The sequence below is a fragment of the Prunus persica genome, chromosome G1, assembly GCF_000346465.2.
Source record: "Prunus persica cultivar Lovell chromosome G1, Prunus_persica_NCBIv2, whole genome shotgun sequence".
Lineage (NCBI taxonomy): Eukaryota > Viridiplantae > Streptophyta > Magnoliopsida > Rosales > Rosaceae > Prunus > Prunus persica.
The window spans coordinates 41,884,565-41,906,157 of record NC_034009.1 but is presented as its reverse complement, the minus strand read 5'-3'; the positions used below and the strand labels follow the sequence as shown (position 1 = coordinate 41,906,157).

Genomic DNA, 21,593 nt, shown 5'->3' with positions numbered 1-21,593 from the left:
GAAACCGTCTCTCTTGGGCCTTTTTACCATCGGACACGTGTCATGCTCGCGATCCATGTCCACAGTCCCACATCGGAATTATGAGCACAGTGCACACCTCCCAAGGCCTATATAAGGAGACCCTTATCCCCAAAAGGAATGGATTAGAACTAACGGTACGCTATCGATTGATTTGTCAGTTAACATTACTAAAACCGTACTTACTAAAGTATCGGAGAGCCTTCGGCCGGTACCACACCGGTACCCCAAGGACTTACCGAACGTGTCCTTTTGCAGGTACTTACCCTTCCGAAGCAGAACCTCTTCCGAAGACAGTGACCTACCGAAGGCATAATATCACTAAGTTGACGAAATACATGCCGAACCACTTTTTCGCATCAACACAATTCATTATTAGACTCCAATTGTCATGGATGAATATTTGCTTTTGTGAAATGAGAAAGAGGTTTTTATTTATTTATATTATTGTGGTGCCTCTAATATTTTATAAAAGAAAAATACCACATTTTTCCTTTTTTTTTCTTTTTTCTTTTGGCGGGTACTGTCCGACGTCCTAACTGTCATGCTACGGGAAGCCAAACCGTCCACAAAAATTTCCCGGGTAAATTAAATATAAAAAAAAGAGTAAAATACAAATACAAAAATTACAAATTAAAGAAAAATACAAAAAAAACTCAAAGATTCAGTCAGATTCGAAGAAATGTTCATTATCGGAACCTTTTCACTTTCTTCACGTCTTCAACCTTCGTAACCCCAATTGTTACCCCAAGAGCAAACCCTAATTTTAATTTCTAATTTGATTCTCTTCATTTCCTTCTAATCGGTCGGAGGTCTGAGCTGAAAGCCTGAGATAGTACGCGAAAAAAATGAGCAATTTGAGAACCATCTGTAGGCCACACACGGTCTTCACCTCCTTCATGTGTTGTAGACACCAAGCTCGCTTTAGCTCTAGGGTTTCATTTCGAAACCCTAATTACAACCCTCGTTTTGCGCCTGTGTCCGATTTTGCTAGATTGAATTGGAGCGGGTCCTGGTTCAGAGTGAATCAGAGGAGGACCATGGTTAAGGCATCCAATTGGGACCAACCCAAGTCTCCCTACGAAACTCTGGGTGATTGAATCTTTCTTAACTGGGAAAAGTTTAAAGCTTCACGCTTTGATTTTGTGAATTCTGGTATTTCTAACAAGTTCATTGTTTCTGTTTTTTTTTCAAACACAGAACTAGAGAGGGACGCTGATGACGACCAGATCAAAATTGCTTACAGACGTTTGGCCAAATTTTATCACCCGGATGGTTTGTTCCTTTATCTTCATTAGAAATGCTTTTCAAACCTTTTTCATATCTGTAAATTGCTAGTATAATCACAAATAAAAAGAAACATTATGTAAGGAAATGATGTATGTAAAAATTAGTGGTTCAATTAGGTGAAACCCTTTTTCTTGAATCTGGTGGCCATAATGAAGGGTGCCTTTGTTTTATTTTTTATTTGGTCATGTTAATTCCAATATGAGAACCTTTTTTTAATTTTTTTAATACAATCGATATTCTACTTTAATCTAATCTAAATTATGGGGAAGGGGATTCGAACTTGGGTGCAGAGTGGGGAGCACATCCGCCCTAGCCAACTTGGCTAAGTCCATGTCTGCCAACATGAGAACCTTTTTGATGCAACAAAGTTATAGTGCAAAACAGGAACTATTGGAAGACATTGAGAATTGTTATTTGCTTTTCTTCCTTAATTTTCATGTAATATTTTACTATCTTTCCTTGTGTATTAGATGGGTGCATGTATTTTTATTTCTTTTAAAGTTTGGTCGTGAGTGAATGCTCTTTGCAATATATTTGTCCCCTTTGCTTTCTATTGATTTTTGGGCTTAAAATTTTGTCTTTATTCTCTGAATTTTAAGTTGATCTGGTTGTCTTTCTCTTTTCTAGTCTATGATGGTAGAGGGACCCTAGAGGAGGGTGAAACAGCTGAAGCTAGATTTATAAAGATTCAAGCTGCTTATGAGTTGCTCATAGATGAAGACAGGAGGGGACAATATGATAGGGCTAACCGAGTCAACCCAATGAAAGTAAGATTCATAGTTCGCATTTTAATTACAGTGAACTTTCTTGCTGATTATTTTAGGATATATAAATGCTAATGTTTTGAGCATAAATACGAAAATGTAAAGTAGATTCATGAGTTGTATGATAATTTATTAATAAACTGATAGCTTGGCTCCTATTTTATTATTTTAGTAATGGATTCTTTGTGTGGACTGTTATATCAGGCATCTCAAGCATGGATGGAGTGGCTAATGAAAAAGAGAAGAGCTTTTGATCAGCGAGGTGATATGGCAATAGCAGCTTGGGCAGAGCAACAGCAGCGTGAGCTGAATATTCGTGCACGTCGACTTTCTCGTTCCAAGGTATAGAATCATTCTTTTAGTACATGAGTTAGCTGTAAAAAATTGTTTATGTAGTTTGCAAATGAAAATAAAAACAACATATGCTGCAGAGCCTTGCCTTTTGCAGGATGTAAAAGCATCAATGGCTACTATATATCCTACTTGTCTCTTATCATTACTCACCCAATACTCTGTTCAAAAAGCTCATGCTCATTTCTATGATCTCAGTTTTATAAGTAGCATCAAGCTATTATGTCATTTTATTTTGGCTGCATTCTCTCTTACTTAATGCCTAGGGCCATTGGAAATCCAGGTTGACCCAGATGAAGAGAAAAGAATCCTAGCAAGAGAGAAAAAGGCCTCGGCTGAGTATTTCTCCAGTACCCTCAAGCGGCATACGCTAGTGCTAAAGAAAAGGGACATAATGAGAAGGAAAGCAGAGGAAGAGAAGAGAAAGATCATCGGTCAGCTTTTAGCGGCAGAGGGACTTGAGCTCGACACAGATGATGAAGAATCACGGTAGAGAAAAATTTACTCATTGGCTTCTGACATTGTATTATAGAATACCTTTTGGATTGGCCCATGGAGACAAATCCTTCCATATTTGTGTTGTACAACGAAAGTAGAAAGAATCTGTATATATCTATCTTCCGTTGGAGAAATTTATAGAAATTAATGAGAAATTTAGATTTTATTAAATCAGTGCATGCCCCTGCCTGTATTTTTATATGCTTCAAAGAGATCTCTAAATTTTCAAAATGTTTGAGCCGCCTTGAACTTAGCCGAAGTGTTTGACAACGCCAATTAAAAAATATAAGGTTTCAATAAGAACTTAGCTTTATTCACCAGAACTTTACAGTTCCTCGAAATATGCGAGAGAATTACAACTTCATCATCTCCCCTCAAAAGTATGATATGCATGTTACAAGTAATTTGATTACTTTGAAGAGCATATTATGCTTAACAATCTTTTGCTTGGTAAAACTAAGCACTAAAAGAAAATGTTGCCATCTTCTTAAACAGAAACTGTTTGTTGCGCCGATCCTCTATCAGATGAAATCGAGCTTTACTCATCATATATCTATCAGATGAAATCGAGCTTTACTCATCATATATCAGAATTGTTGACATACGCTGAATGCCTCTCCACAATAAGTTCGATAAGTGGACTCTCCACATCATTATCACCAAGAGAATTGTTTCGATGAACTGAAACTTTTTCGTTACTTCTGACAACTACAACCTCTTCCTTGCGGGTCGAAAGTTCATTCGCTACAACCATATGCATCTTGTACTTCTTGAGAGCCATATCAGCCTTCTCTAAAAGAATCTTTGAATCCGTCTCTAGCTGTTTAGACAGTCATGCAAAGGTTTTTAGTCCAATAAAGTAAATACTGCACCTTGCAAGTTCTGTAATTTACTTTCATTATGGATAGGACAGTTGAGCCAGTTGAGCAGGGGGGCTAAACTATCAATTTTTAAAATAAAAACATTAAGAAATTAGAGAAAGTTAAGGGGTATGATACTTAATGGTATATATATGATTGCATCGTACATGTCGAGGAAGATATACGGGTCTACTTTCTTTGAGACTGAAGACATAATGGACAACTTCAACTTAAGTCAGTTTACCCAACCTTTTATATTTTTCATGTCTATCTAATGTAACACAAACACAAAGATTAGAACTCAGTTAAATAAATTGCCTACAGGTTGACTGTTACCCAGCCTCGCCCACGACCCTTCTGGACAAAAAGCCATACATACGGCTAATCCCCAGATACAGGAAAAACAAATAAGGACTAAAGTGCAGCAACAGAACTCATGAACAGATAAAATTTATGAATATGCCAGTAACTAAAGTTAAGCAGAAGCTTCATATCTAACCTTGAAAGATATACAGAAGGCCTTTGGTGCCCAGTCTTGCCTTAGCACTAAGAGCATCTTTGGCACCTGAACAAGTCGCATGTCCAACGGACCAGCCCCTGACTGAATTTTGTGTTCAGCCTGCACAATCCTGCTTTATTAAGAAAATGGTGCAGCTGACGCATATTCCTGGATGAAACTTGTACATATACAGGATGGGGGAGGATACTGATTCTTTTTCCTTTATTTCATAAGCAAACTTCCCAATGACTAATTGCCAGCAAATTTATTTTAAACAAGCTATTAAACATCAAAGATTCACATGTCAAGCCGTTCCCGCCTACTTAGAATAATATTGAGGTCAAAAAAATGTCTAGCACTTTGCAAAGGACTAGCTTATATTATTGGACTCCAGAGGTTCATATATGCCCCTAAAGAAATGCAATCAAGCTTCCAAGGAACATAGTCAAGATATTGCTATCCCTTCCAATGAATATTGAGGTAAAAAAAACACGTCTTCTAGCAATTTTAAAAGGGCTGCGCTTATGTAATCTGTCTGCTGACGTACAGCCAGAAAAACAGAGTAAAAAGCACAACACAAATTTTCAACATATTTAACCATTACCATGCTCTTCCAAGGAACATAAAAGTCAGACACTGCCGCTGCAAGATAAAGCATTGCATGTGGTCCAAGACTTCTCATTGATAAAGCAATCATCTGCAACATCTGCTCATAATACAAAGTCCAATTAGTCAAGCATAGGAGTATAACTATCATATCTAAAACAACCGACAACATTTTGTGTTAAAAAATTGTATTCAACAACAACTGAAGCGAACCTGAAGATACTCAAATATGGTTGTAAAGGGAAGTTTCAACAAGAGGCTTCCTGTTACTGCCTGCAATAGAATACGGCCCACAAAGCATTCATTGTTACATTGAGCTATTATAGACCAGGAAAACAGTCAAATTACAGAGTGAGTAAAAAAAGTTAAATGTGGAATAAGTAAATACATATACTACTGAATGCATGATAAATATAAGTGGTCCATACAGCACGATTCTTAGTGATGGCGTTCCTCACTGCTTCAGAATGTGGCTGGGACACTGGAATGTGAAACAAAGTTCAGTCATCTGAGCAGGAACCGTCAAAGGTTTGTATAATATTAAATGTGAGATTTGATTATTTGGCATCACCTGGAAGCTGCTAAAGAAAAAATACTTGAAAGATTCTGGTTTCCCATCTTCCCAAAACCCAATAATCAAGCACAATCAACTCCCTTAGGACAAAAAAATTCCAATCTTTTCTAATACTCTACCAAACATGTCAAAACAAATGGCTACAACAATGTAACTGACAAGGAGAAAGGGTTATGTAGCCTATCAGACTCATTGGCAATTAGGCCATGTTTGATTAGTGTACTTATAGAGCCATTGCACAATGATTGTGTTTCCATCACATATTGTGGCCTTTTCTCAAGGTAGAAATTTTTGTTGCTGGAGTAAATGGTAAGAACTAATTTAAGTATATTTTGTCAGACCTAAACTTGAGAGGGAGGGGCATAAGTTTTCACTTCAGTCATCCATGTGCATTTCTATTCTAAATACAAAAAGAAAAACATATTACAATAACTACAAACCTTTAATATTTGACTCATCCCTATATTCAAAACATTCAAGCAAGGGGTCATCGGGAAGAGATCTGCAATATGGCTGGCAAGTTCCCCTGCATAATATTTAAGGAAAATCCAAAAAATATAAGCAATAAGTCTATTCTACTGTACAAAATTGTTGAAATGAATAGAAGATATATAAAATGGTAAAACAGAAATTACCTCCGACAAAGAAAGATAACAGCATAACCTGCCTTCAAAAAGTACCTGCAATATTATCAGGCAAGTTTAATCTGTAAGTCTGTAATATTAAAGATGGCATACTCAGTGAGTTTTAAGGTTATATACTCTGTGGATGCTGCTCCTCTATAACCTGAGCTGAAGTTGTCGATGTAGCGAACACATCGTTGCTCTAGAGGAACTGTGGTACCCCCCGATGTCACACAGACAACCTTCCTAACTCCTCCACTTCCTACATAACATGTCAAATCAATCAAAATCCACTGAACCTAAGGTGATCAATGAAAAATATAACTGTGACAAAGCAAAAAGTGAACATGCCGGAAGGTAATGAATTCTTCTTCACAAATTCCTCGAGTTTTTCACTGATATCAACTCTGTTCTTCAAAGGAGGAGCTGAGTCAAAAAAGGCTTGGATTTCTGCATCCAGTGTTTCTTTTGGAATTTCCAACCCATTTGTTAGAGACATTTGCAATTGCCTGCAATCCAATTTCTTATAAAAAACCCACAAAATGATTTCATGTAAATATGCAAATGCACCGCCAACATACAGAGAGATTAGTAATTAAAACTTTCCAACTTGGTACAAGGTTCACTAGTCTGAAGATTATGAAGTTACCCTCATAACTCAAAATTATAAACCATCTGCTAAGTAGGAAAATGGCTGTACAAAACAGATTTATTAAGGAAGAAACTGAACACAGTGAAGACTAAACTGAGGATCAACTGCATATAAACCCCCAGCCGCACCAACCCCACACAACAACCCACCCGCCACCTCCCCACCTCTCCTGCCCTTACACCACCGCCACCTTCTTCCTCTTTCTCCTCCGCCTACACCACCTCCCTCTCTCTGCCCCAACTCTTCAGAATTTCATACGCAAGAGGACAGATATGACATATATGGAAGGGAAATCAAACTGAATGCCTTTAGGTAACAAATAAGCATTTCGTTTGATGGACAGGTCCTCAAGTTTAATCCAAAATACAATCACGACATTGCTAATCATATAAAATTGTAACCCATAATACAAATTCAAAACCAAAAAAATCCGAAAATCAAAAGGGATTAGAGCATTGATGGGAAGTTGAAAGCTTACCTAAAGAACAAAGACAATGGCAAACTTGGTTGAGAAGATTTGAGAGCTCAAAATATAAAGAAAAGGATAGGTAATTGTAAAATGGGGCAAAGATACCCCTAAATTCTCAACCCCAAAATATGTATGCTGGGATATTAAAGCAGAGATTCATTACAAATCAGAACCAAATTGGTAATGAAATCCCCCAATATCTTTGAATTGCGAAGAAACTCAAATGCATAGAACTAATACAAAAAGGGAAATTTGCCACACAAAAAAACCTGTATAGAGAGACCTGAGAGCAGCTGATGAAGAGTTGGAATGGGTTTGGTTTTTGAGGCAGAGAGACTGTGCCCGTTTGAAGATTGGAAAGAACAACAATTTATTTTGGGTTGCGTACTTTGAACTTGTATAAGTATGGAACGTTGAGATGTTTCATAGCCGTCTATTCCCGCGAAATATGTAAATGATGAAAATCAATGGACATGAATGTGACTGTGCGAAATCCAACCATAGTTGACCCCACCCACTCTATTTCGGCAGTCCAATTTGACTTGGTGTATAATTAATTCTGAATAAAATTTGTAAGAGAATTGTAGCTTAAATGGTTAAGGATATTTATCTATTTTTAATTTAAATTCTCTTATTTACCAATACTGCTTGAAAGTTGTGTACAAGAAAAAACAAAAAGAAAGTCAAAACAAATTTTAAACTTAAGAAAATAAAAACTAGATCAAAGTGAAGGAAAATATTTTCCTCTTAACTCCAGATTTAGGAACTCCTATAGTGCATCCAATAACAATATGATATGTGTGTATGAATTTTTTTTAATTTTATATTTTTAATAAATTATTTTATATTTTATACTTTTAATAAATTATTTTTGTATATATGTCAAACTGTAAAACGCCTTTTTCCGAAGAAGAACCAAACAGTATCCAAAGTGAGAGGTAGCAAAATTAAGGTAAAGGGCTTTTCTTTTTTTTTGTCAACAAAAATAAGATAAAGATGTGTGGTATATCTATCTACCACAATAAATTATTAAATAACAAAACTGGGAAAAATAAAAAAGGAAACCGGGTATTGAACCCGACGTGAATCGAACACGCAACCTTCTGATCTGGAGTCAGACGCGCTACCATTGCGCCACGGATCCGGTTGTTAAACTTCTTTCGTTAGTTTCTATCTATATTAACTCTCTACCCAAGCGACGTCGTTTCCTAACTGCTCATTAAGTAGGTACACTGCCAAAACGCTTCACAAGAGACTTCCCGCCAGAGCCCAACCGTTTAACAGCTCGAACATCACAGCCGTCTTCTCCAAGAAACCCTCCATTTCCCCACATTCTTGCAGAGAACCCAACAATGGCCGTCGACCCATCGAAGCTCTCAATGGCCTTCGACCCATCAAAGCTTCAGACCCAAATCGACATCAAGCCTCCACCGCCTCCGTTCTTCACCGAATCAGCTGCCGAAACCCTCCAAGAACCCACCAAGCTCTCCTTCTTCGCCTCCCGCTACCGTCGTCCTCGCCGCCATCGAGCTGACACGTGGCTCATCTCGCTCTTTGTTATTCTTCATATCGTCGCCTTCATGGCCACCATGGTCGTCAACGACTGCTGGAGCAAGTCTCATGGCGACTGTGTTCTGAAGGCCTTTGGGAGGTTGTCGTTTCAGCCGCTCTCCGAGAACCCACTCCTCGGCCCTTCGGCTTCCACGTGAGCTTCTCTTGCTCTTGTTTTGAAAATTTTTTATTTTTTTTTATTTTAAGTGAGGATGAGTTTTCTTGGTGAAATCTTGGTAGGTTCTGTCTGTTTGTAAGGTTACTGAGAAAATGTGGGAGAGAAGTAAAAGAAATGTTCGTTCTTTGGGTTGAATTAATCTCTTTTTTTCTCATTAGGTTTCTGAGATCTTTCATCTTAATTAGTTAGTTCCTGCCGTGGTTCTTGGAAACTTTGTTGATTGAGATCTGGCTGCTGTGATCAATTTTGAGCAATTGGTTGATGTTGCGTTAGTCTAATTAGGTTTTCTCTGTTTGGTTGCTGGGAAAACAAAGGAACTCGTAAATTGATAGAAAGGTTTTATTTTTCTCTTTTCCACATAATTTCCTTTATTATTTTTAAGTCTCATCAAAGGGATACATATCATTGTTGTCACTGGTTTTTAGAAACTGTACCCGTGTTTGAGATCAGTTTTGCTTGAAGAGTCAAAATTTTCTCATAGAACACTTTTGGTTCTTCAGTTCTATGATCGTCCTATAGCTTTTATTGATGGAGATCGGTTAAAGGTTTTGTTGCCAAAAACTCGGTTGCCTGTCCTGTGGAGGCTTTGGTAGAATTCAAAGTGATTTTTGTAGTCTTAGGATTTGGCCTCATCTATCGAGTTGTATGAATTAAGAGCTGTGTTTGACTCTTGAGAATGCATGAACATGTTTGTGGTTTCTGGTACAGATTTTCTTTTGCCCTTCAGACCTAATGTTAGTGGCATTGCAGGCTTGATGAAATGGGAGCTCTTCGACGGACTGTTTTAACAGAGAACCACCAAACTTGGCGTCTTTTCACATTTCCATGTCTGCACGCCGGAGCCATCCACCTTGTGATCAACCTTAGCTGTGTTATCTTTGTTGGAATTCACTTGGAGCAAGAGTTTGGACCAAGTAGATTTTCCTTCCCATTTCAATTTCTGGACGTTATTTTACATGAGCAGTTAGGTTATGTGTAGCTCTTGAAAATTGCAGACACTGAATCACTGATGTTCTTAAATGTTTGTTTCTTTCAAACAGTAATGGCAGGGTTAATCTACATACTCTCTGCTTTTGTCGGTACGTTGGTGGCTGCACTTTTTGTTGAGAAACGCCCATCAGTCGGTTCTTCCGGAGCTCTGTTTGGGTTACTTGGAGCTACACTTTCTGCACTGATTCAGAACTGGGAAATGTACACCAATAAGGTTTTCCACCTACTGCCTTTCTCATTCAGTTTGATCTGTCTCCCATGATCTGATTTAGTAATGTAATGATTGTTCATTTGTTTGGTTGCAGTTCACAGCTCTGGCATCAGTAATATTTGTCTCCATTGGCAATTTTCTCCTTGGTTTGCTACCTTATGTTGACAATTTCTCAAGCATTGGAGGCTTTATATCTGGGTTCCTACTCGGATCTGTGTTTTTATCCAGTCCCAAGGTCAAAGAAGTGGCGCAAGATAAAGGAGGCCTCATGGATTATGATCTCAAAAGTTATATCAAGTCGAGGTTGAGGCAGAAGTTGGACAGGCCAGTCTATAGGAGTGTCTCTATTCTTCTCTTTGGTCTTATGTGAGTGTTTCTCGTTTTTATAGAAAATGCTGCACATTGTTTCTTATAGTTTAAATTAACATGAGATCTTATAAGAGGAGCTTTATTATATGCTGCAGGCTTGCTGGATGTCTGGTAGGAGTTCTGCAAGGCATTAACATGAACCAGTACTGCGGGTGGTGTCGGTATGCTGATTGTGTCCCTTCCAAAAGCTGGAGCTGCAGAGACATGGAAAATTCTTGTGAGGTATCTATCTGATCCTAGCACTTCAATCTGTATAAAACTGAAAGTAATCCTTCCCTCCTTTTCCCCTTCCCCTATACAAAAGAAGCAAGTAATCTCTTAGAACCTAAACATGGCTTTAGTTTGATGGACAAGGGTCTCTCTTCACACTGTTGAGAAGCAGTGCAACCAAAGATAATTGATTTCAACAACATTCTAGGAACCAAAAAGAGGAGTAAACTATTAGAACCTTTAACAAGTATTAGCACTCATTATGATTTCAAATGTACCCTGCTTAGAAAGTGAGCCACCCTGAACATGGAAGTTCTGCTAGGAAAGTATTAGTCATCTAAAGAGACTCGCCCGCGAACAACAGAACTGTAATTATAGATAAGATAGGAAAGGAAGGTTTTCATCTTATATGTCAGCTTGGAAAGTTATTTCTTCCTCCCAATCACTTCACATGCACTCAAATGTATTCTGACCAACTTTCTTACAATCGATCTTGCAGACCATGGCGAGCAATGAACAGTTGACTTTGACTTGTATGGCTAACGGGAATTTCAGGGTTCTTCCATTCACCAACATCTCTCAAGCTAGGACGAACGACTTGTGCAGTGTGATATGCTCATAGAATTTGCCACTCTTGTGATTCTGTTACAGCATGGGGAAAGATACAAACTTGTAATATCAATACCGTGTTGATAGCCATCTAGTTAATCTTGACTTTTGCAGTAAAAAATTTTCAGCATAGTTTGTAAGAGCGTTGACATGAGATATATTTGCATTTTGAGCATTTTAACCGTCTCCCTTGTTGATAGTACCCCACATCAAATGAAGAAAGCTTGATGAAAGCTTAAAAGCCCGTCGATTGTCAATTAATTTTGGGTTGAATACTTGCACTCTAATAAGAGGCATAAAATTGAAAATCATTGTGAAGTTTCTAAAGGGTCTTGTTTTCAGAATTCCAATCCTTCATAAAATCTGCATTTCTGGGTCCCCTTTAGTGTCGGCCGTCAGTCTTAAGTTTGATTAGAATTCAACTCATCGATCCATGGCGGGACCGAATCAAACAATTATCATAAACGACTAGTTAGTGCAACTGTTGCTATTTGTGATGAAATTTAACTGTTTATTGGTCAAATAAAATATTTTGGGAAATCTCAACATCTAGCGCCCGTGGCCTAATGGATAAGGCATCTGACTTCTAATCAGGCGATTGTGGGTTCGAGTCCCACCGGGCGTGCTTTCTTAATTATTTCATTTTTATAAAACTTAGGCTCAAAAACCTTATCAAAGCCCACCTACACAAAGTCGGTTTTAAATCTTTTGTTTGGCCCACCAAAGGACCTAGGCTCTTCACAAAATTTATTTCATATTTGTACAATTTTATTTTACTTATGTCTCTTTTGTTCACTTATACTCTCTTGTATGTTATTATCATTTTATTTTTATTTTAATAAAAGTAATATCTTAAATTATTCTAATATATAAGGAGGGAGTTCGAATTCGAGTGCGATGAGGCGGGCTCAACTAACTCAACCCACAATTGCATGTACAACTTGAAGTATTATACGACTGCTTGATAGAACTTTTATTTAGCATATAAATTACCAAAAAAATTTATTAATATATATAAATATATGTAGATACTGATGTAAGGAAGATGTATTTAATTTCAACAGTACAGAAGAATATCACACAACTTTTTCTTTTTTGTTAATTTTTTTGACAGATGCGATCCCTTTTGTGGCTCTAGGTCTACACATTGGCCGCCCTTACAGTTAATTTACAGCCTTAGAGTGCCAGCAAACCGCAATGATTTAAAAGGTAAATACTCAATTACAGTGCCAGCAAAACCCTCAATTCACTCAATTGCTTTTAACAATCACAGTTTTAGGCAGCCCAAATGCAAAATTCTCATTGGATTTTCAAGCCTTTATGCTTTTCTTTTCTCTTTTTTTTTTTTTGGTATTCTATTTGATCTGATTGAGAAGTAGGCAAGTAGGAGGAGAAAATACATTAGAAAATTGCAGCTTTGGTATTTACTGTTTGGGCTAAATTTTTCAGCCTTAGTTGGACTCTATGGTGCTTTCAATCCAAAACCCTAGATCTTGGACCATCCATAACAATTTTTGTACTTACCCCCTCCTCCTCCTCCTCCTGCTGCTGCAGCTAAATCCATAAATAGCCCACAAAGTTTTAAAACAAAGCATGCACCAACCATAATGTCTCTGTGCGGGCAGCCTTAGCACACAAAAGCATACAAAGTAAAACTCCTAGTCTCTCTCTTTTGTGTGCTCAATTGCCAGCTAGTCTTGCCAATAATGATTTTTAAAGAGAAATTCTTTTGTAAAAGTTAAATTTCAAAGATTCTTTGACTAAGGAAGCATTTATTGGTGCCTTTGTTGCACACACACGACACATTGCCCTAAAAGTGAACCTAAGCATCAAATACTAAGAAAGTGTATATTACTAACACTATTTACCATGCATTACTGATTACATCTTTCACAAATACGAGATTGTTTATGCTAATGAGTCTTGTCCATACAAGAAATATGATTCGAGTCGCAATTAGTAAATTTTCCACATATAGTAAAAGGTGAGAGGTTTCCTTGTATGGCCTTGGTGTGTACATACACTCACTATACTCCATGATCAATTTATTCTAGGTACTTGTTTGCAAGAGTGTGAGTTGGCTAATTAAGGCACTCTTGGTCAGAATCTCAAAACTTATATGCAATTGGCATCTCAACAAGCGTATTGTTTTGTACCATTGAGTTTTTGCAACCATTGATTTGGCAACATGTGGCATGCTCTCCCACTTATGCACATTGTGATGTACGACCTTGTAGAACCCTTCACGGAATTGCATATTCTAAATCAAAATCATACTCACGGCAAAAAAGGGTCACCTAGTTATATATATATATATATAAAGCCTATAGAGCACTATATTAAAAATTCTCTAGAGTTGATGGTTTCAAGCTTTCACTTAGGTTGCAGAATTTATATGAATATGGAAGGCTCCTCCCCTCTTTTTAGGGTAGAGGGAGGGATGAAAAAGGGGCCCTATAGTGCAAAGGAATCCAGAAGTGGGTTTTTGCCTAGTTGAACCAAAAAGCAAAGAAAGATATAGCCTTGAAACTCTCTCACCATCAATGTTAGTCAAAAAAAGGGTTGATGATTTTATATGGGTCTAGTCTATATTCTATAAATCCAAAGGGAGAAGAAGAAGTTTTTTTTGGATTTTGAGTATTTTACTTGGCCCCTTTCTTCAATATCTATCATCATTTTGAAGAATCCTACTACTTTGTTCTATAAAAAGGATATCCTAACTAGTTGACTCTTCTCATCTTTCTCTCTCATAGGTTTGCACTCAAGCACAAAGAGATGCATTGTGTAAGGGGTAGAAGTGAATTGTATGTGTGGGTGGCATAACGTGTAAAGATTGTTATTTTTTTTTCATTTTCATGGGAGATACTCATGCTCCACCCATACGCTATGGTACGGAGTGAAAATAATACCTTATTCAAAAGAGCATGAAAAAATGCTTCAAATTTATCATCTACTTTTGTAGACGAAAAGTATGGAGCCAACTTGTGTTATTTCTTTGTTTAACATTGATCTGAAGTACCATATCATTTAAGCTTAAGATCAGCTTGAATTCTCAAAAAGAAAAAGATACATCGTAAGATTCCACCCACATGATTGAGAATTTTCTCAATCCTGGCATCTAAGTCAATTTAAAAGCAAGATTTGGTGCTCCATCTTAAATATATGGACAGATAATGTAGCTACTACAATATCTTTGGGGAATAATAATACATTGTATTGGGTACAAATATGCTTTGAACAATAATCACAATGATGAGCGATCCCATTAACTTAGCTTAAATTAATAGATTAATAAAACGCAGGATTCCGTTAAATCATGTATGATTATTGTCAACCATCTTTGCCAAACTCACATATATAAAATCACAATAATAAAATAAAATCGTAAACAAATTGTATGACCTTGTCCAAATTTTATAACTTAAAATATTATTTTGTTCTTTTTTTTAAAAAAAATTATTTATTTTAAAAAATTCCCGAATCTAAGACATTTTGAATTTTGATGGCAAAGTTCATCAGGTTGGGCCAGAGAGCAAAAGAAAACTATACTTTAGAAGCTTAAGAATATGATTATCATCCAGTTGTTTAGTTATATCACTGACACGTGTCCTATTATGCATAGGTAGGCAATACTTTAACCTAGCTTTAGCTTAACTTTTGCCCTTTTTACCAGATTGGGCAGTGATTTGCCCATGTCTGTGATAAGTGGAGCATCTTTGCTGCTCAAAAGACCATAACGCCCTTTCCAACTTAATTTTTGCTTTACTAAAATTTAATTTCAATTTTATGTAATTTGTCACCAAAAAATATAAGGATGAAAATAAAAAAGAGATTACATGTCCTATTATGCTCTCCTTCAATTGAATACTAATTATAGGAAGAAAAATATATAATTAAAATTGCAATTATTTCATGGGAGACCAAATGAATATAAAAAACAGAAATATTTTTGTTTGTTTAACCAAAAAAAATATATCTATATATATAAAGCAAAAAGTAGAGAATGGTAAAACATTCAAAATACCAGAAAATGCCCTTGCTTAATGCAAATATTAAGAATTGAAACTATTAATTAAATGAGAATAATATGGTAAATTCAAACTTTTTCATATTAAAAAAAATTAAAATTAAAAAAAAAATCTTATTTTTATGAAACACAATTACCTATTATTTTTTTAATTCTAAAATAAATTTAAATTTTAAAAAAAAAATCTCTCACGGATGTGGAAACACGTGCGAAAAGACACTAATATATTATAAATTAGACGGTTAAAAGTTAAAATTGACGTTGTGGATTGATAGCTTTGTTGCATTATAAATTACATAATTAACGTTGTCTATATCATTCATAGGATTTGATAGTAGTCCTTGTCGAATTTACAGCTAAACTGTTTTAAATGATTTTTTTTGGGGGGGTGTCAAAATTGCTTTAAAACGATTTTGTGTCTTTTCAGAAAAAAAAAATGGAGCACTATCCCAAAAACAGAAGCAAAATGATTGTCCACCGAATAGTAGCTTGGATCCAAACCAAATCTTCGAGACTTCAACTCGAATTCCTATTGAAACCCTCAGAGACATTTCTAGTTCAAACCAGGAATTATATACAAGTAGGTTTAAGGACAAACTAGGGTTAAGCTATCCTTTTTTATCTTCAATGAGAAAAAAAAGAAAAAAATTCAATAATTTTCTATAAACTTAATAAATTCAAAGAACACGCGCGCGTACACATACACATATATTTTGATGTTTTTTAAAATCGGTGAATATTCAGGTTTAAATTCATTAAATTTGTAAACGAAGAAACGTATATATTTTGAGAGATCAATGAATGCAAGAGAAAAAGCAAGATCAGTAAGTCTAGTCATACGTCATAACTCATGGATGCATTTGTCAAATTAACACAATACTTTGAAATAAGTAATCACTAATAAGACTAAATAATTAGAATTTAGTGGATGAAACATAGGCAGGTGAGAAGCTGATTTTGTTTACTTGAGGATAAAAGACACAAGCATAATTATGGGAGTATGACATTGAAGGAAAAATGCTAGCTAACTCAATAATCAATAGGAGGATGGATGTCGAAATCGCTGGTGTGCCAAATGTTTGATGGTGGGTTCCAAAAACACAAGAGGACTAGATAGAGTATACTTGGAAATCATACATTTACTAGAAATTTCAAACGTATTAATAATTCGGATCAATTATTCAATAACGTAACGCGTCAAATACTCTGGATACAACTTTATCTTATGCAAATTATTCTTTTTTGGGGGTTTTTTCCTGTCTCCTTTGAATTTCATTATAAACAATCATTCAACTCATTCCTTTGTATCATTTTCATGGCTGAGAGGCTCTGGACCATCCAGTTGTGTCCATCTAAGAGCTCATTAAGAGGAAAATGAAACATTCTTCTATATATAGAGACTTTTATTGGTAATTATCATGATGGGGATGAAAGGGATGTGGCTGGCTGGACAAATCTAGCCATCAATTGCGTTTACTTTCACTTCAAGTGATAGGACCCGCATGAGGTGTCTACCTTCTTCCATTCATTGTAAAAGTTTAATTTTGCTCCAGCACTTTCGCTTCAGGTATAGTTCTCTACCATAAAATTTTAATTTCCCGATAATTTTTTCTACACTTTCTAAGAAAAGTTCACATTTCACCATTAATAATCAAGCAACCTCTCACCCACCCACCAGATCCTAAATCCACAGCTACCCAAATTTACTTGGCAAAATTTTGATTCTTAGAAGTCCTTTTGTTTGCTTTGCAAAAATAGGAGATTCTTACTTACATCTGGTGGAGCTTTGTTGGCCTCAACATTGAACAACATTCTAACCTAAATAATTGGGTTTGTTGTCCTTTATGTTTGCCTATAATTAATTTATGCAGAGCATCTTCTGAAACTCTTGTTCAGAAGGACAAAAAATTGCATGTCACAAGGATAACACTGTTTTATTATCTTCATTCAATTACGTTTTGTCATGTGAAAAAGTTATCAGACATGATAAAACGTGATCGATTGGAGATAGCAAAACAACATTATTCCTATAATATACAAGTTTTTCTCCTTCAAAAGGGAAGAGAAGAGAAAAGAGTGCTTATCTTCTTCTCCTTTATGCATTCAACTGTAACAACTGGTTCATCTGCCAATGCAGGCCTATAATGGTGAGCATGGGGTACGGCATCCTGTAGGATGGGATTTTCAGAAATTGAACAGATCAATTATTACAATTGAAATTGACCCAGAAAAGAAAAAGAGATCCATTTTCATAGCATTAACTATCAAACTGAATTGGGGGTTTTCCCCCCTTTCTTCATCAAAAAAAAAAAAAAAAAAAAAAAACTATCAAACTGAACAATTCTCAGAAAAATAAAGTGAGAAATCAAAATTAAATTTGGTGCAGTCAGACTGGGTTTCTCCTGCCCCAAGTATGTATATATATAGTAATGAATGAGATCCTACATGTACTAGGATAATTAATTTTGGTACCCTTAAAAGCTTGAACTTGTTGAGTTTGTTACCCAAGCTTAAAGTTCAGACTGTGATTCATCAACAAAATAAATTGAAATACAAGCTGTAAGGGACTTGGTTGTTGTGATTAAGGGATTTATTTTGGGCTAAAGGGCTCCATGACATCAAACCAGACTGTGCGCTCGAGCTACAAATTCTTTACTTACCATTATCATCTTTTTAAATTAAAGTTAGAAGAGTATTTTTTAAATATGCACGAACGAAGGGAGTAATTAATTTTTTTTTGGGGGGACTAGGACAAGAAAAGTGGATTTTGGTTAAAGGTAATTAGCTTGGGAGAGAGCAATATTACCACCTTTACTGTGAACCAAATCTTAGGGACACCCATATCAATGGCCTTAAATACTGGTCCTAAGCTTGTTCTTCACTTTCCAATGAAATCTCAAAAGACCAACATCCTCTTAAGATGTCATATTTTCCAAAAACCCACGAGCACCCGACTTAAAATAAAATCAAGTAAAATGTCACATAGCCCAACATAAATTAGATTTCCTGGTCCCCCCCTCCCCACATCAAGAAAGAAGACCAACCCCCATTAAAAAAATAAAATGAATAGATTAATAAAGATGGGGTTTTATTAAATTCATAATGGCTTGATAAGCAATAAACAAACATACACCTCATAACTTTAAACATATTTATAGCCGTAGATTAATGTCTAAAACCAACTTAATCATTAATAACCCCATTGAGTGGACTGCAGCAGAATTTTGGGGCCCATGCAGTTGATCATTTCACACTAAGATTTGCTTTCTCCGCCGTTAGATGGGTCCTAAGGAGTACCAAGTAAACGGCTGGGATTAAATTATTGGGTCTTGTATGTAATATTGAATTCAATTGGAGGGGGGGTAAGGGGCATGATTTATGAAGAAGCATCATCCAGTTTTGTCCCCAAAGGAAAAGTAATTAAACTATATAATTAATTTTTGTTAAGATATTTCTGGTTGAGAAAGACAATAACATATTAAATTTACACATACTACACGAATATTAAAACTCTAACACTAAACTGTAATTATTAAAGGGAAAATGTGGCCTAAAAAGACTGATTATGCATGGTAAGAAGGTTTACAAATTACAAGACACACACAGTACATATACAAGGAACCTCATCATTCCAAGCCTCTCTCTCCCTTTTGGAAAAAATCAACAAAACAAGAAATATCTAGGAAATACAAACCACAAATTTCAATAGAATAGAGAGGGAAGTAAGGAGCCAAGTCAGTAGCTCGAGGAAGAAAAAGAGGAAAGAAGAAGCCAAAGAGCACTCAAATCAAAAGAATATTGAAAGAAAGAATTAGAAGAAGAAGAAGTAGAAACTAGAAAAACCCAGTCAATCCAGTCAAACACTTTACAACCCAATAACCTCAAAATCTAAAAACTTCACAATTCCAACTAAATTAGTAAACTAAACATACCCACTTGCACCTCTCTCTCTCTCTCTCTCTCTCTCCTATTCTCTTTCTCTTTCTCTTTCTACCCCACATTCTATGCCTCTCTATTATAATTTTATATGTATAAAATTGATAATGGGCAATTGGGCATGCTTTAAATAAGTGGGAGAAAAGAAAGGCAGAAAAGTAAGAAATTGGAAGGGAGCTGGAGGAGCTCATGAAAATTTCATGCTCTTCTTGTTGTATAAGTATACACCTCTGCTCTGCCAATGAGCCAATGAGCCAACCTCTCTCTCTCTCTCTCTCTGAACTTACAAGCAAGCACACAGAACAGATAGTCTCTTTCCTTTTTGGGTATTTTTTAGGCTTCTTTATGGACAATTTTTCTTTCCATAAATCTCTTTTTATTTTTCACACATCCTTTCAGCCCATTAAACAATGAAAATGGCATATTACCATTCATCCTTTCCCCTCTATAGGAAACACCCATCATTGCTCCCAACAATCGTTTTCAACCTTAGAAACCTGAGCTGCTGCTTCTTCTTCTTCTTCTTCTTCTTCTTCTTCTAAGATATTCCCTCCTTCCCATAATCCCATTCCTTCCCTTTACTTTCCATTCCATCTCTCTCTCTCTCTCTCTCTTCTCCTCCTCCTTCTTCTTCTTCCTCTCACCATTTAAATACCACCCTCTCTTTTTTATCCCAGACTCAATTTCAACACACCAAAAGAAAAGAAATTTTAAAAGGAAAAAGGAAAAAAAAAAGAAGAAGATCAAAATGGATCCTTCATCCACCAACTCTGTCAATGGCTTCTATTCGTTTCTGACTCGCGGGATCGACGATCTTGAAAGGGTTTATCTTTCAAACAACTTCATGTCAATCCAATTCCTTCAAAGGGCTCTTTCCCTTCTTCGATCTTTTCATTCCCAGCTGACCCTTCTCGTCCAAAAGCTCCATTTGCCTGTTGGGGACAAGTGGCTTGACGAGTACATGGACGAAAGCTCCAAGCTTTGGGAAGCCTGCCATGTCCTCAAGTCTGCCATCTCTGCCATGGAGAATTACTACACGTCTGGCCTCAACATCACCTCTACCCTCGACTCTCATCGCCATCTCACTCCTCAGCTCTCTCGCCAGGTGAGTTTTCAAATTTGATCACAATCTTTAATTTTTTTCCAATCCATATTCTTTTTCGTCATGCACAAGTCGTCTGATTCATTCGCTCAATAATTTCATCAAACAGGTGGTTCGCGCGATTTCTGGGTGTCGGCGAGAGGCGTTTGGATTGGAGGAAGAGAACAGAGCGCTGATGGAGACGAGAATTCAACCACTCTCACTGAAATTCGACGAAAGGGTCTCCATCGAATCGAAGCTTAATGGGTTCAACGGGTTCAGGGGAGTTCTTTATGCAATGAGAAACGTAAGCTCTCTGCTTCTCATGATCTTGCTCTATGGACTGGTCTTCTGTTGGCCAGAGTCAAGCTTCTGCAGGGGAGGCTACGAGGGCTGCTTGATCTTCGGATCATCGTTCATGATATCAACGGCTAGATTGCAGCAAAGGGTAGCAGCAGAGATCAGCCAGATCAATGAAAGGCCTGGGATTTTGATGTGGGAGTTCAGGAGGTCCAAGATGGCCATGGATGAGCTGAGAGGTGAATTGGAGAGGAGGGGCCCACAGGGGGTGATGGATTGGGAGAGTGAGGGTGGGATTAGAGAGAGAGTGGACAACTTGAGAGGGTGTTTTGGTGTCTTGAGATCTGGTGCTGAGAATATTATCAGCCAACTTGATGATTTCTTTGATGAAATTGTTGAAGGGAGGAAGAAGCTTTTGGACTTTTGCAGTCATAGGTAGGAAAAAAAAAAAGAAGAAGAAAGAGTGTGATAGAAAAACTTGTTGCAAAAAAAAAATTTATTTACAGAGTAGAGAACCAGAGAGGTATTTAGTTGTTGGGTTTTGTTGTACCTTTTAACCCTTCTTACTTCTGTTTGTAATTTTTTTTTTTTTACTTTTCATTTTCCCTCGTGTCTTCTCCTTTGTTCTAATAGTTACTAGTTAATTACTATAGTTGAAACCATGGAGATGGGGAGTTTTTAATTTAATTTAATTTAATTTTTTAAAATTAACCAGAAACCAGTAAAAAAGAAATGCAGTTCTGGGTCTGAGAAGAAGACCTAGTTAAAAACCAAATTCTAGAACTAGTTTTCATGCAGGTGAAAGTTCTTCTAGTAAGTTCACCCATGATTATAAAAAACACAAAAGACGAAAAAGTAAAAGTAAAAAAAGGGTTGTTGGGTGAACAACAAAGACATCAAAAAGAAAGGAATGGAAGGTTCTTGTTA

At 36.5% G+C, this 21,593-nt stretch overlaps 4 protein-coding genes, 1 long non-coding RNA gene and 2 other non-coding genes across 10 annotated transcripts; 4 read left to right on the top strand and 3 right to left on the bottom strand.

Annotated features, from left to right (window-relative positions):
• Positions 543 to 3,095, top strand: LOC18793478. The gene is made up of 5 exons (XM_007223063.2): positions 543 to 1,110; positions 1,219 to 1,293; positions 1,936 to 2,075; positions 2,277 to 2,414; positions 2,707 to 3,095. Exons 1-5 carry the CDS (start codon positions 867 to 869, stop codon positions 2,914 to 2,916), a joined length of 807 nt encoding a protein of 268 aa, XP_007223125.1. The 5' UTR covers positions 543 to 866; the 3' UTR covers positions 2,917 to 3,095.
• LOC18791206 (phosphopantothenate--cysteine ligase 2) lies at positions 3,198 to 7,595 on the bottom strand. Of its 4 annotated transcripts, XM_020554102.1 has the most exons (11): positions 7,488 to 7,595; positions 6,435 to 6,592; positions 6,222 to 6,345; positions 6,096 to 6,140; positions 5,901 to 5,986; positions 5,315 to 5,367; positions 5,100 to 5,159; positions 4,885 to 4,986; positions 4,281 to 4,400; positions 3,482 to 3,741; positions 3,198 to 3,446 (listed from the first exon to the last, which is right to left on the bottom strand). In XM_020554102.1, exons 2-10 carry the CDS (start codon positions 6,580 to 6,582, stop codon positions 3,502 to 3,504), a joined length of 978 nt encoding a protein of 325 aa, XP_020409691.1. In that variant the 5' UTR covers positions 6,583 to 6,592; positions 7,488 to 7,595; the 3' UTR covers positions 3,198 to 3,446; positions 3,482 to 3,501. The 4 variants fall into 4 exon arrangements, with proteins under 4 accessions (XP_020409691.1, XP_020409690.1, XP_020409692.1 ...); XM_020554101.1 differs by having other exon boundaries at positions 3,198 to 3,741; XM_020554103.1 differs by having other exon boundaries at positions 3,198 to 3,741; positions 7,474 to 7,582.
• TRNAW-CCA lies at positions 8,277 to 8,348 on the bottom strand. Its single transcript has one exon. It is a non-coding gene; the product is annotated as a tRNA-Trp (tRNA).
• On the top strand, positions 8,479 to 11,497 carry LOC18789220 (RHOMBOID-like protein 8). The gene is made up of 6 exons (XM_020554845.1): positions 8,479 to 8,909; positions 9,684 to 9,847; positions 9,974 to 10,137; positions 10,229 to 10,500; positions 10,599 to 10,725; positions 11,213 to 11,497. Exons 1-6 carry the CDS (start codon positions 8,557 to 8,559, stop codon positions 11,333 to 11,335), a joined length of 1,203 nt encoding a protein of 400 aa, XP_020410434.1. The 5' UTR covers positions 8,479 to 8,556; the 3' UTR covers positions 11,336 to 11,497.
• TRNAR-UCU lies at positions 11,875 to 11,947 on the top strand. Its single transcript has one exon. It is a non-coding gene; the product is annotated as a tRNA-Arg (tRNA).
• On the bottom strand, positions 18,896 to 19,637 carry LOC109948419. Its single transcript, XR_002271047.1, has 2 exons — positions 19,545 to 19,637; positions 18,896 to 19,313 (listed from the first exon to the last, which is right to left on the bottom strand). It is a non-coding gene; the product is annotated as an uncharacterized LOC109948419 (long non-coding RNA).
• LOC18789378 lies at positions 19,359 to 21,332 on the top strand. The gene is made up of 2 exons (XM_007222678.2): positions 19,359 to 20,390; positions 20,497 to 21,332. Exons 1-2 carry the CDS (start codon positions 20,034 to 20,036, stop codon positions 21,103 to 21,105), a joined length of 966 nt encoding a protein of 321 aa, XP_007222740.1. The 5' UTR covers positions 19,359 to 20,033; the 3' UTR covers positions 21,106 to 21,332.